We start from the raw sequence: 13,972 nt of genomic DNA, 5'->3' as shown, positions 1-13,972 counted from the left end.
GTTATGTCTCTTTAGTCCCCTTGAGAATGAAATGGCTCCTCAGTTTTCTGTGATTTTTTTATTTTTTATGACCTTGGCACTTGAAGATTATGGGCCTGAATTATATATAATGACTGTCAGTTCAGATTTATCTGATTTTGTCCTCAGAAGATTAAGATTACACATTTTTGGTAGGACTGTCACAGGAGTAATGCTATCCTGACTTTAATAGTAATTTTTTCTTTGCTTTTCTTTATAGTTGTACCATGTTAGCATGTGACTCTAAACACTGTAATTTCGTTTTATCTGTTTTGTGAACGTTATGTAAATGGAATGTGTTTGTTGTGTCTGCTCAGCTTACTTTGGGATATTCATCCATGTTGTTACATAATAGCTACAGTTGGCATGAATCCCAGAAGCAGTATAAGAAAGATGGAGAAATTCGATTGTGTAAATATTAAAATCTTATATATGCCAAAGAACACTATGTACAGTCAAAAGACGAATGCCAAACTGGGAAGACTTGTTATACATATATCATGGAAATGAAATATATACACAGTTCTTACAAAGCAGTGAGAAAAAAATGGAAAGAATATTTTATGTTTGTACCGTTTGATATACTTTATAACAGAATAATAGTGTTTATTTGATAAAAATGAATGACATATCCATATACTAAAATGAGAAGATTTCTATCTATATTGCTTAAAAAGAATTAAAAAGAAGGCAGTTTGCAGAATATAGAATAGTGTATATGGATTAATACCATCTGTGGAAAAAATAAAATAATTATATGGAATTTTACTGTATGTATAGAGAAAATCTAGGAGACGCTACACCAACGTTTTCTATTAAAGTGAGAATGAGATTATAAGGACTATCACTTTGGGTTTTTCTGGTTTTTTTTTTTTTTTTTAAGAGATTTTATTTTTCCTTTTTCTCCCCAAAGTCCCCCCAGTACATAGTTGTGTATTTTTAGTTGTCGGTCCTTCTAGTTGTGGCATGTGGGATGCCGCCTCAGCGTGGCCTGATGAACGGTGCCATGTCTGCCCCTGGGATTGGAGCCGGTGAAACCCTGGGCCACCAAAGCGGAGCACGTGAACTTAACCACTCGGTCATGGGGCCGGCCCTGGACTATCACTATCTAAGTTGACTTGTGTTTATATTTTTTTACGACTTATTTTTTAAGAACAAGCATGTATTTCTTATTCTTCAATAAAAACTTTTGAAGTATGACATATACAGAAAAGTACACAAATCATAAGTATATGCAATATGAATTTGTATTATTTCAGATATTGGAAAAATCAGTTATTTTATAGCAGTTTGTTGAAATTTGTTAAAAATTTCCCCATGGAAGTTCGTTGCTTGTATGTCAAGTATATTCCATAATATTGTAAACTTTCAAGTTTTCGTTAGAAAAGACCCTCCCTTTAAAAGGTCATAAGATCCAACAGATATCTGTCCAAGTCATGCTGGGCGCCAGTCCCTGTTCTTGGGATTGAAGTATGTTTGCGAGTAAAACAGCTGTGGTCCCTGCTTGTCTGAAGTTTATCTTGTTCAGAAGAGAGGCATCTGTGGTACACTAGACAGAGCCCCAGACCGAGTCCAAGTCCTAATTATATTACTTGAATCACTGTTAGGAGGATGAAATGTGAAAATATTTTTCAAAGTTCTAACATGTTTTGTACTTTATTTTGTTTGTTGTGTCCAGGGTCAATTTCTATTTTCATTTAAAAAATTGAAATGAGAGCTTGTGTTTTCTATCACATTATTAGTCCTATTCAGACACCTATAGAAATGATCAAATTGTTTAAATTTAGCAAGATATAGTCATCAAATATTTCATGACTTTTAGTACTATTCTAGGGACTTTTGAATTACTCAAGCCGCTCATGAATTTGTAGTCTTAAAAATTATTGTTCTTGATTTTTGGTATTCTTATTATTTAACTGTATCATTTTAAATACATTTATTTTTATTGTAAAGAATATTATATGCCTCTTACTTCTATATGTTATTCAGTTCTTTTTGCATACAGAAGATGTTTTTCCGAGAAAGAAAAAACATATTGGGAGCTTTATCCCTTTCTTTCTTTACCTTCCAAGGGAATTGCCTTTGGAATTACAGGGAATTTTTGATAAAGAGGAAGTGGATGTTAAAGTTGAAGATAAAAAAAACGAAGTATGTATGTCAACGAAGCCTGTGTTCCAGCCCTTCTCAGGCCAGGGCCACAGACTGGGAAGGTGAGTGGTCTCGTGATCTGTCCTTTCCATAAGCAGAGGCTTGACTAATAATATTCAGCCTGTCATTATTTTACCATGTAGACCATGTACAGAAAGCTTATTCTTTCTCCCATTGGAAGTGAGATTTTTCATATTGACTTTTATAAGGACTCCTAAGTCATGTTTACCTTAATGTAAATTAACATATGCTGTCACTATACTAAAAAGTCACGGAGACTTTTTTGATTTTATCAAATCAAAAGGGCCTGGCTTATTGAGGACATTAGGCAAAATTGGATGGATAAATCATTTTTTTCTCCCTTGTCCCCAACTCTTGAGCTTTGCTGTTAGTGTTACAGAGTACCTGTGCTAGCTTTTCCATTTTATAGTTACCAGTGCCTTCAACATTGTGTTCTATGATAAGTATCTGAATTTTCAGGTAATAAAAATGGAAGAATGCCTCATAGAGTTAGTATCAGAATCAAAGCCTTCAGTTATTTTCACATTTGTGATCTTCGTCCTATCTATGCCTTATCACAGAATATGCAAAGAGGTTAGATATGAGTTCACTTTTTTAATGAATTCTTATGTATTAATTGTTCATGTTGGTAAGGTATATACATATTCACCCACGCATATAAAAATATCTAGAAGTGACTTTCAGAATGATCAGAAAATACTTTGTTTCTGTTTTTTTTCCCTTTGTAACACAAGGGCTAATCTCTATAGAGAATTGATAATTTCTCTTAGAAATTTTAACCTGGGGAGTAGATAGACGTAAAGTCCATTATCTAGCAACCCTATAAAGTTGTATATTCTGTAAGCCACTATTCAAATCTACTACTCACCACATACTTCTGTAGCACTCTACAAGCTTACAAAACTAGGATATGCATAATTTCTTTAGATTCCTGCAATCACCATATATCATGGGTATAACTAATATTAATATCTTTATGTTGTTATTGAGGAAATAAAGCTTTGACTTACTAAAATCTTTCTAAATCTGTACTTAATGTAAAATTTTTATAGTAGTTGTTTAATGATTAAGTTCTGTTTAATGAAAAAGCATGCATCTGACTTTGTTGTCTGGATTTTCTTAGTGCCACACCAAAAATTGTATCTAAAGCAAAGAGTTTTGAAGTTGAAAATAAAAACAGTTTGTCTACTGTCCCACTAAACCACCTGGAACCCATCACTAATATACAGATCTGGTTAGCCAATGGGAAAAGAATTGTCCAGAAATTTAATATTTCTCATAGGTGAGTCTTCTTCCATTTCATTATTTGTCTGATTTTTTTCCCTAAGTTTAAATTTGTTTCTTCTTTTTAGTTGACTCAACGGTTGTTTTTAAGAACTAAGGATCTTAATAAATAGTTCTCTGAACATAATATATCATGACTGTGGAAATTCTTGAACATTAATGGAGCACTTTCAGTCTTATTTTATGAATTATCATTCTTATCATTTGATTACTTTTTCTGTTGAGATATGTAACTTTTAAAAGAATTATTTTTAATATGTTTTAAAATCTATCATTAGCATTATGTGCATATTTTTATGTTAATTGTAGAAAAAGAATGAAAATACAGAAAAGTTTTGAAAGAAATTGAAGTCAATTTAAATTCCATCACCCAGAGATAATCACTATTATCAGTTTGGATTTTTCCAGTCTTTTATCTCTTCTTAAAATTTTGGCCGAGTGGTTAAGTTCGCACACTCTGCTTCAACAGCCCAGGGTTTCACTGGTTTAGATCCTGGGTGCGGTCGTGGCACTACTCATCGTGCCACACTGAGGCGGCGTCCCACATAGCACAGCCAGAAGGACCTACAGCTAGAATACACAACTGTGTACTGAGGGGCTTTGGGGAGAAGAAGAGGAAAGAACAACAACAAAAAAAGAAGATTGGCAACAGATGTTAGCTCAGATGCCAATCTTAAAAAAAAAAATTTTAATTAAAAGTAGAAACATACTGTATATAGGTTTCCACCTTTATTTAAAAGCATTTAAAAATTTTGGGGGGATACAGTATACATATAATCAAAGATGTATGCTGTATAAAATAATTATTATTAAATTAATAATAAATATATTATATATTATATAATAAATTAATAATAAATTAAAATAATAATAAAATAAGCACATATGCACCATCTAGCTCAAAATATATGCCAGTATACCTTATGTGCCTTTCCCTGATCATATCACTTTCCCTTTGTGTACAAGATAAACTATTCTAATTTCATGTTCATCATTTTTTGCTTCTATTCATAGTTTTACCAAGTACGTATACATCCCTTAAAAATACTGAATTGTTTCCTCATTTTCAAATAATTAAAATTTTCAAATAATTGTAGACATACAGAAGGGTATAAGGAACTTTTTTCCTAACCATTCAAGAGTAAGTTGGCAATATGATGACCCATGACTCAGAATACCTCAGTGTATATGTCCTACCAACAGGGACATTATCTCACATAACCACACTTCAGCCATCTTTAGATGGCAATTTAACATTGATACACTTCTACCAACTAGTATTCAGACCCTATTCAAGATTTGCCGTTTAATCTAATATCATCCCTCATACCCAAATGCTTTTCAAAATCAGACATTGCATTCAGACATTGTTGTGTCTCAGTTTCAGATAAGAGTCCCTCAGTCTTGCCTTGATTTTCATAACCTTTTAAAGTTACAGGCCAATTTTTTTAATTTGGTAGTTTTTCATGGGGCCGCCCCCATGGCTGAGTGGTTAAGTTCTCTTTCTTTGCTGTGGCAGCTGAGGGTTTCACTGGTCTGGATCCTGGGCGCGGACATGGCACCGCTCATCAGGTCATGCTGAGGTGGCGTCCCACATGCCACAACTAAAAGGCCCCCACAACTAAAAGTATACAACTATGTACTGGGGGGCTTTGGGGAGAAAAAGGAAAAATAAAATCTTTCAAAAAAATAGTTTTTCATGATTATATTTAGGTCGCTAATTTTGGCAGGAATAGCACAGAAGTGATGCTTTTGCCTCTCATTGCAGTCTATCAGGTGGTGTCATTTATATTTTGTCCCATTATGACGATGTTAAATTTGCTCACTAGATTTAAGTGGTATCTGCCAAGCTCCTTCACTGTGAGGTTATTCTTTTTCTCTTTGTAATTAATATGTATTTTGTAGGGAAGAAGCTTGAAATTGCATAATTATCCTGTGCTTCCTAAGACATCAAATTTATTCATCTATTTATTTATATCTGTATCCACTCAGGGTTTCCTGTTTTACTTAATATAATAGGTTATAATCTCTTACCAACGTTATTTATTTTAATGCTCAAATTGTCCCAGATACACTTAGTGGGTCCTCCTTTAGACTTTTGACATGTTCCCATCATTCTTTGAGCATTTCCTTGTTTTCTGCCATAAAATTTTTTTTCAGGTTTGTTTTATACTTTTTTAAGAAGTTCTGGTTGTTTTAGTGGCAATGGTATTGAGAAGCCAGGATCTGGGTACTAGATATACTTACTGCTTTTTTGGATGCCACCCCTCCCAGGCCCTTTGAAGAGGACAGAGCTACAGATGTCTGTGCACACACACGTGTGCATGCATACATGCGTGTATGTACACATATAGAAATACATTTACATCTCTATTTCTATATCTTTGCATATTGAAAACCATGAGTTCACATTGCTACCTCCAATTTCAATCCACCACCACAGGATTTATTCTAGTTTTCCCATTTCTATATTTGTAAATAACTTCTCCCACAGTGAGAAGCCTGGCTCCAATTATTCTTAACACATTTATTTATTTATTTATTTTGAGAAAGATTAGTCTTGAGCTAACTGCTGCCAATCCTCCTCTTTTTGCTGAGGAAGACTGGCCCTGAGCTAACATCCATGCCCATCTTCCTCTACTTTATATGTGGGACACCTACCACAGTATGGTCTGCCAAGTGGTGCCATGTCCGCCCCTGGGGTCTGAACCGGCAAACCCCAGGCCACTGAGAAGCGGAACATGCAAACTCAACCGCTGGGCCACCGAGCTGGCCCCAACATATTTATTTATTGATCAGTTCTCCTGTATGTTACCAGTTTCCTTTTTCCACTGCTTCCCCCTCCCCCATATGGAAGCCTTCTTCACCCTCCTTGGGCTTTAACTCCTTGTTGAGTGCCATGTAGATCCCTTCTCTTCCTGCTGGGGCTCTGACACACTGTGCTGCCTCTCCTCCCCACCCACAGTTGAACACTCCCTTCTCTCTTTCTGGTTCTGACACAGTGCAGTTGTCCACTCCTCCGTCTGAATGCTCTTTTTACTCTGCTTGCAACAGCCTGCTCTGTGCCACCTTTGCCCCGGCCCTCAACTTGGATATATTTCCCAGCCCGCTTTGCTTCTGAACCTCTGCCCTGGACAGCTTTTCTATGTGGATGCCCTCCTAACGCTGCTCCTGCTCTGATCAGCCCGCCTCACTGCCTTCTGCCTGAACACCCTTCTCATGCTGGTCGGGCTGGGACACTGCAGATGGGAGCTTTCCTGGGCGGATGCCTTCCTCACTCTGCTTGGACTCTGATTCCTGGTGCTAGGCCACCACAGCTCCCTCTTGTTTCTGGCCTGGATGCCTCCTGTGTTCTGCCCTACTAATGAATTTTTGTCTGAAATGTTCAGAAAGGAAAGGAAAGGGCACTTTTGCTTTTTTTTAACTTGGTATGAATGGAATCATATTTTGTGTGTTCTACTACACCTTTTCTTTTTTTGCTCAATATTATGTTTTTGAGATTTGTCTATTTCTCCTTTGTTTCTGTCAACATTTACTTTATATGTGTTAAAGCTTTTAACAAGCTTTTACTAAGGTTCGTACACAGATAAAATTGTGTTTTTTCTGATTAATTGACCTTTGTAGCACTAAGAAGTGTCCCTTTTAGTCCCTGATGGTTTTGTTTTGAAATTTCCTTTGCCTGATGCGCTCACTCTAGTTTCCTTGTGATGAGCATTTGCACGGTATCTCTCTCCTTTCCTTTTAATTTCGGTTTAGCTATAGATTTATCTGTGTCTGTGTATTAAGAGAGGTTTCTTGTGAGTAATTATTTGCGTGTGGTTCTTGTGTCCACGCTAACAGTGTTTTGGTCCCTGTTGTGTTTGGCTTTGTTTGTAGCCACCATCTACCAAGTGCTTTCTGTGTGTCTGGCTCTCTTCAGCGCCTTTCTCTGATATTATTTCTAAATGTCAAAACCACCCTAGGCAGCTACAATATAGAGCTGATCATCACAATAATGGAAGAAGCATATGTTTAAAATAGTGCCCTGGAAGGTTCTTCCGTGACCCAAATTCCTTTCAGATGAAAGGAGGGCAAACTAAACATGTGGAAAATGGAAGAGAGGAGTTGTCGTTCAGGTCCAAGCTTGTTTCTTTTTAGGGAAATAAAATATTTTAATCTCAACTTCTTGTCTAGAAAAATACTTCTGACATTTCAATAACAAATAGCCACCTAGATTTTTTTCCCCTGAATTATTGAAGAGTTTAAAAAGCTTTGACTGGCCAATAGTATCTGTGAAGTGAACATTAATCAGGCTTTGTTTTTAAATTGGCATGTTTAGTTCACTTTTTACAATGATAATGTGATATCCCCAACTAGGTGGGTTTAAGGCTACCATCTTTTTTTTTTTTTTTTGAGGAAGATGAGCCCTAAGCCAGCATCTGCTGCCAATCCTCTTTTTGCTGAGGAAGACTGGCCCTGAGCTAACATCCGTGCCCATCTTCCTCTACTTTATATGTGGGACACCTGCCACAGCATGGCTTGCCAAGCAGTGTCATGTCCGCACCCGAGATCCCAACCCTTGAACCCCAGGCCGCTGAAGCAGATCGTAGGAACCCAACCACTGTGCCACTGGGCCGGCCCCAAGGCTACCATCTTGATGTTTGTTTTCTCTTTACCCCATGGCTTTTTATTCTGTATTCCTCTTTCTTGCCTCCTTTTGAGTTTAACAGTGTTGGTATTAATTATTTTTTCATCATCTTAAAGCTTTTTAGATTTACATTTCTTTGTTCTCTTAATGGTATCACAGAGACGACAGTATACATTTTCAGTTTTGACTGCGCAGTTCCTTTCTGTTTTCTTACTTTTTATATTCTTTGCCATAAGTGTTAGCCTGTAGTTATCCAGTTTTTGGTACCCAAATAAATACACTGGACCATGTCCTAGACTTTTTTGGTAACCCGCACAGGTTTAATAGAGTGGCAATTAGTGACTTTTAGTGAATAGATTGAATGGAAGAATTGTGTCTTTGGGTGATATACTGTATTTCATTCATTCTGAGTTGCAATATTTTTCACATTTTAGCATCTCTAAGATGGGGATGCAGCTTATAATCTATTGTTGGCCATATGGCAATCATGACAGTTGTCTTTGCTGTGGCTGCATCAAAACATGCAGAACGAGTGTCAGCTGGATGAAAAAATCCCAGAGACAATAGTGGAGCACTTTTTTAAAAGAAATTCTATATCACCAATACATCTGATGAAGCAGAGGGTGTGTATTATGTGGGAAAACATGTACATTAATGACCAAATCAAAAGTGATTCAGTGGATCTGAGTCTGAGTAATGTTCAAGTATTAGGAACGGCTTAACCATTTTATTCTCTTAGATTATGGAAGCACATGAGTGATTTGATAAATGTTTATGTGAAATTAAGTTAAAAGTGCTCTTTCAATAAATATAAAATAAAAATCCTAAGTGTTCAGAAAATAGTTTGTCACAATCATTTTTTTCTTTTAGTAATATGTAAAATGATGTGTCTTAAAATCAATGGCATCTTAGGTTTGTTTCTTTTTAAAGATTTCATTTTTTATTTTTCCTTCTTTGCCCCAAAGCCCCCCAGTACATAGTTATGTATTTTAGTTGTGGGTCCTTCTAGTTGTGGCATGTGGGACACCACCTCAGCATGGCTTGATGAGCAGTGCTAGGTCTGCACCCAGGATCCGAACTGGGGAACCCTGGGTTGGTGAAGCGGAGAGCGCAAACTCAACTGCTTGGCCACAGGGCCGGCCCCAGTGCCATCTTAGTTTTGATGAACCACATATGTGTGCTTCTTCTCTAAATACACACACAGACTTGTGTGAACATAACTTTGAGCTACCTTCAAGATTGCAATGATATATTACATTATAGTTTTCATTATACTAACTGAAATCCTATATGCACTGAGTTAAGAATTTTCCTAATTGGATTTGAGGCACAGCATGACCTGATGTATAAGGCATACAACCTGCATCTGTGTGAGATTACTGGGTGGACAATTCTGATCCATTCAGAGCTAAATATGTAGATACATAAACTTTCTATTATAGAAATTTTAGATATATACAAAATCAAAGAGAAGATGTAATATGATCCATTACTTAGTTTCCACTGAACTATTTTTAAGCAAATCCCAGACTTCATATAGTTTCATTTATATATATTTCAGTATGTCTCTCAAAGATAAGTACTCTTTAAAAATGTAACCATAATACCCGGGTCACCCCTAAGATAATTAATAGTAATTCCTTATTATCATCGAGGATCAACCTTTAAAACATAGCCCAAATGATCAGTTCTGTCAGCGTAATTTGACTGTTCTGTGTATTAACATAGCTAGATATCTTCACAAGTTATTACCTTAAATTAGCCAATTCAGGTTTCATAGAATTATATTAATAGTTTGTGCTGTTTTACAGGATAAGCCACATCAAAGACTTCATCGAAAAATACCAAGGATCGCAAAGAAGTCCTCCCTTTTCCCTGGCAACGGCTCTTCCTTTCCTCAGATTGCTAGATGAAACACTCACACTGGAGGAAGCGGACTTACAGAACGCTGTGATCATTCAGAGACTCCAAAAAACCGCGGAACCTTTTAGAGAACTTTCCTAACGTTGATTTTTGATACACTAAGTGGAAAGTTTGCAGAGAAATGATGGTTTTAAGTGGACATGCAAACCAAAATGGGGGAAAGGAAGAGTGAGATTCACTGGACTTTTGGTTTGAGTGCTGTCTAACTCCCTCCTCATGAGAAGATTTTTAAATGAGTACAAGTTAGGAAAGTCAACTATGACTGGAAACCATACTCAATGCACTTTCTCCAAAAGGTTACTCAGAAAGAAAAATATACTTATTTTTAAATACCAATTATTCAACATAAGATATATTAAATAGCTGTATCATTGAGAATCTTAATATGATATAAACAAGCGAATATCTTCACAGCATCATTCATTCGAACATTGTTTCCAAACAGCAGTGATTTAATTAAATATTAGCTGTCTCAGATTTTTAAAATAGCAATACCTTTAAAAATTATATCTGGAAGGTTAAATGCATCATTATAGTCATTTCATACTTGAGATACAATCAAAAAGCTGAAGGAACTGCTTTCCCCACAGCTTTGCCTAAACCTCAGAGTGTTCTCAATCTGTCTTCTCTAACGGCAAGATATACTCAAATAGCAACTTGGCAGTAGTATCTATGATGTATTTTCACTTAACAATAAAATTGTGTAGCTTAGTATAATGTCAGTGCTAATCTGCCTACTCACCTTTCTACATTTTCAAAAAGTGCAATTTTTAAAAAATTCTTTTCTCTCCAGGAAGCCCAGTTCCTCTCCTATTTTATTTTCTTTCAAAAATTAGGTATTTGTTCTAAGCTAACATTTGGAGTAAGTCATTCATTCACTTGCCACCTCTCACTTAGAATTTGATGCTGTGTTGTCACATTACTAATTAATATTTTTAAAATGTGTCATGTAAAGTATGGTTTTCTCTTCCATACATCAGAGCAACCTGTGTATACATTAAAGATTATTTATCACATTCTGATGTGACCAAGGGAAACATGCTTCATATCTTAAACTTTTAACTAAAACTGGTTAGGCTTCACTGTTTCGCTGTCCGATTAAATTCCCTTGCCTGAAAATAAGTTTAAGAAGGTTTTTACAAATGATCTGTTGAATCAAATTTGAAGTGAAGTACACATTGAGTGTGCCCAGGAACTAAGTGGCTGTGCCCGTCAGCAGTGGCGTTCGCCGGGCACTGGATGTCTGCTGGGAAGAGCACTTCTCAAACTTTTGGTCTCAAAACTTTTTGTTTATGTGGGTTAAATATGTTATATTAAAAATAAAAATTAAAAAGTTATAAAATATTAAAATAATAAACACATGTTAATATAAACATTTTTATGAAAAATGTGTATTTTCCATACAAAAAGATTTAGTGAGAAAAGTGGCATTGTATTCCTTTTTTTGCAAGCATCTTTACTGTCTGACTTAAAGAAGACAGATGGAACCTCCTATCTGCTTCTACATTCAATCTGTTGCGGTATCACAGATCTTGTAGCCTCTGATAAACGTCACTGTACATTTATCAGAAACTGGGGAAAAAAGCAAACAACGTGTTAGTATGATGATGAAAATAGTTTTGACCTTGCGGACCCCCTGAAAGAACCATTCTTAGAAAGCGGTGGTTCACAATGATCTCAAGCCTTCGTGTAGGAATCGCTTAGAAAGCTTTTCAGAATACCTGCCTGTCTGTGCCTGCCGCCCAGACGCATCCTGATTCATTGTATCTGGGATGGCTCGCAGATCTCTGCATTTTGAATTTCCAGTGATTCTTAGTTATATAGTAGAAGAACCAGTCTTTGGGAAATGCTGTGCTAAGCTTCCACCCTAAGAAAATGAAACCTACTTCCCCTTGGACAGTGAAAGATTCCTCTGAAATGGGGCTGCTAGACCCTTCAGTTTTGTCCTCGGCACTCACTGTTTGTTCTTAGACTGTTCCCCTGTAGCTCTGAACTAAGCATGGCATAAACCTATGTTTAATCTTTTCTAAGCACAGCTGAGAAGAGGCTGGAACGTTTAAATGAGGCTTTTATTAAATGCTCAGGAATAACAAAAGGGAAATAACACAGGGAACTAGATGACCTGGCAATGCTTCATTTTCTAGCTCCCAGCCTTCCACATCATAGAGGCCTATCTTTTTATTAGGAAGAGAGGACAAAGGAGAGCCTTTTCCTTTTGTCATTTACTCTCAGAAATGAACAGATACATAATAGAAAATATTGATTGTCAGTAACATTTATAGCTGTGGCAGAGCCTTCTCTGGTGAAACAAAAATAATGGCATTCTTAGAAAAATGAGAGGATGGTAAAATCAGTGAACTTCTCTTTCAGATAGAAGATAGCATGACATGATTGTTAATATATTTTCAAGAATCTGTAAGAAAATCTTTCACATAGGCCTACCATGAAGGCTTTTATACTTTTCATTTGCAAAATTATACTCAATATGTGATACTTCATATATTTCGATAAAGGGGTCTCTTGGAAATAATTTTCTTGTACCTATGGAAAAGCCTCCTTTGTGAATTTTCCATTTTGTAAGTATTTAACCGGTGGACACTTTGGAGGTTTTCTTGTGTGTACATATAGAATACACCCCGATAAGTTCCTATAGAGAAAGAGCTGTCATCAGCAATAACCTTCGTTTTTGTAACTGTGAAAACTTTCATTAATGTGAATAATCTCAGAGGTTTTCTAAAAGGAGAATCACCGGATAAAGCTTTTTACCCAAAAGTTTAAAATTGTAAAGTTGTCAATGTGTAGAATACTCAAAACATATTGACTTTAGAAAACATAAACTGAATTTGGCAAGGGAAGGCAAACTGGAAAATAAGCATCTTAGGTGTGGAGTACAATTTGACCTAAGTTATTTCAAAATTCATTTATCAGTTTCTTGAAAATCATTGTTAGGGCTGATATATAGAAGTACATTTCTAATTTTACAGATTTTAATTTATTCGTTAAATTACTATGCCTTATCTGGGTTATAAAATGATCTTATTTATTTTGTATACTTCTCATTCAGAATATTTTTTGTTACATTTTATTGTGTTGACAATAATGGTATGTGTGCATCTATTTCAGTGCCTTATAAGTATTTCAAGAGCAATCCTTTCCTAAGGGTTAAAGAACTGTTATCTTAAGGATGAAATACTAGTCATTAAAAGGATCTGTGAAACAATTTACACTTGTTTGTTATAAAATAGTTACATATGTATGGATGCTTTTGTCACTTTCATTTGGCAAAGTCATTCAGTTTGAGAATCAAACATTTATTAGGTGCCTTCTGTTTGCCAGATACTTTAACCAATGTTACTTTCATTTAATACTCAGAAATGTAAAAATGTGATTTTTTAATACTAACTCAATGGTTGTGTTTATTTTTTAAACCATCCTTTGTGTCCTGAGTTGAACTACCATGAAGGCTCCGTGGTAGGGTTTACTCCTTGGTGGTTTCTCTTTCTAGGTATAAACGGTTTAATTAAAAAACTGCTCATCACACTAAATCTTTGAATGGAAGTGACTGACTCAGTAGACTAATATTTGGCTGTCATTTTTTTTTCCTAAAGAAGATTTGCCCTGAGCTAAATCCATGCCAGTCTGCCTCTATTTTTTAGTATGTGGGCCGCCAGCACAGTGGTTTGCCTATAGAGTGGGTTAAATCCGCACCTAGGAACTGAACCCTGGGCCACTGAAGCAAAGTCTGCTGAACTGAACCACTAGGCCACTGGGGCTGGCCCTATCATTTGTTTTAAATGTATTTTTTTGCAAAGATAATTCATGTTCACTGTAGAAAATTATAAAATGCAGATATGCTAAAATGATCTTTAAAATACCTATTACTCCACCATTCAAAGATAACCACTAATAACATTTTGGTGTGCATCCTTTCAGATATTTTTAAGTATCAGT

The 13,972-nt window shown here is 35.8% G+C and overlaps 1 protein-coding gene across 3 annotated transcripts in view; it reads left to right on the top strand.

Annotated features, from left to right (window-relative positions):
• Positions 1–13,566, top strand: part of UBXN2A (UBX domain protein 2A) — a 41,836-nt gene extending 28,270 nt beyond the window's left edge. For all 3 annotated transcript variants that reach the window (XM_044772011.2, XM_014866427.3, XM_044772009.2), the window contains exons 5-7: positions 2,091–2,228; positions 3,311–3,469; positions 9,910–13,566. In XM_044772011.2, coding sequence (XP_044627946.1) covers positions 2,091–2,228; positions 3,311–3,469; positions 9,910–10,102 — 490 coding nt within the window. In that variant the 3' untranslated portion in view covers positions 10,103–13,566. The remainder of the gene's footprint in view (positions 1–2,090; positions 2,229–3,310; positions 3,470–9,909) is intronic.
• The last annotated feature ends 406 nt before the right edge of the window (positions 13,567–13,972 follow it).

The sequence above is a fragment of the Equus asinus genome, chromosome 6 (genome assembly GCF_041296235.1).
Source record: "Equus asinus isolate D_3611 breed Donkey chromosome 6, EquAss-T2T_v2, whole genome shotgun sequence".
Lineage (NCBI taxonomy): Eukaryota > Metazoa > Chordata > Mammalia > Perissodactyla > Equidae > Equus > Equus asinus.
The sequence above is the reverse complement of the archived record's forward strand: the minus strand, read 5'-3'. Positions and strand labels throughout refer to the sequence as shown.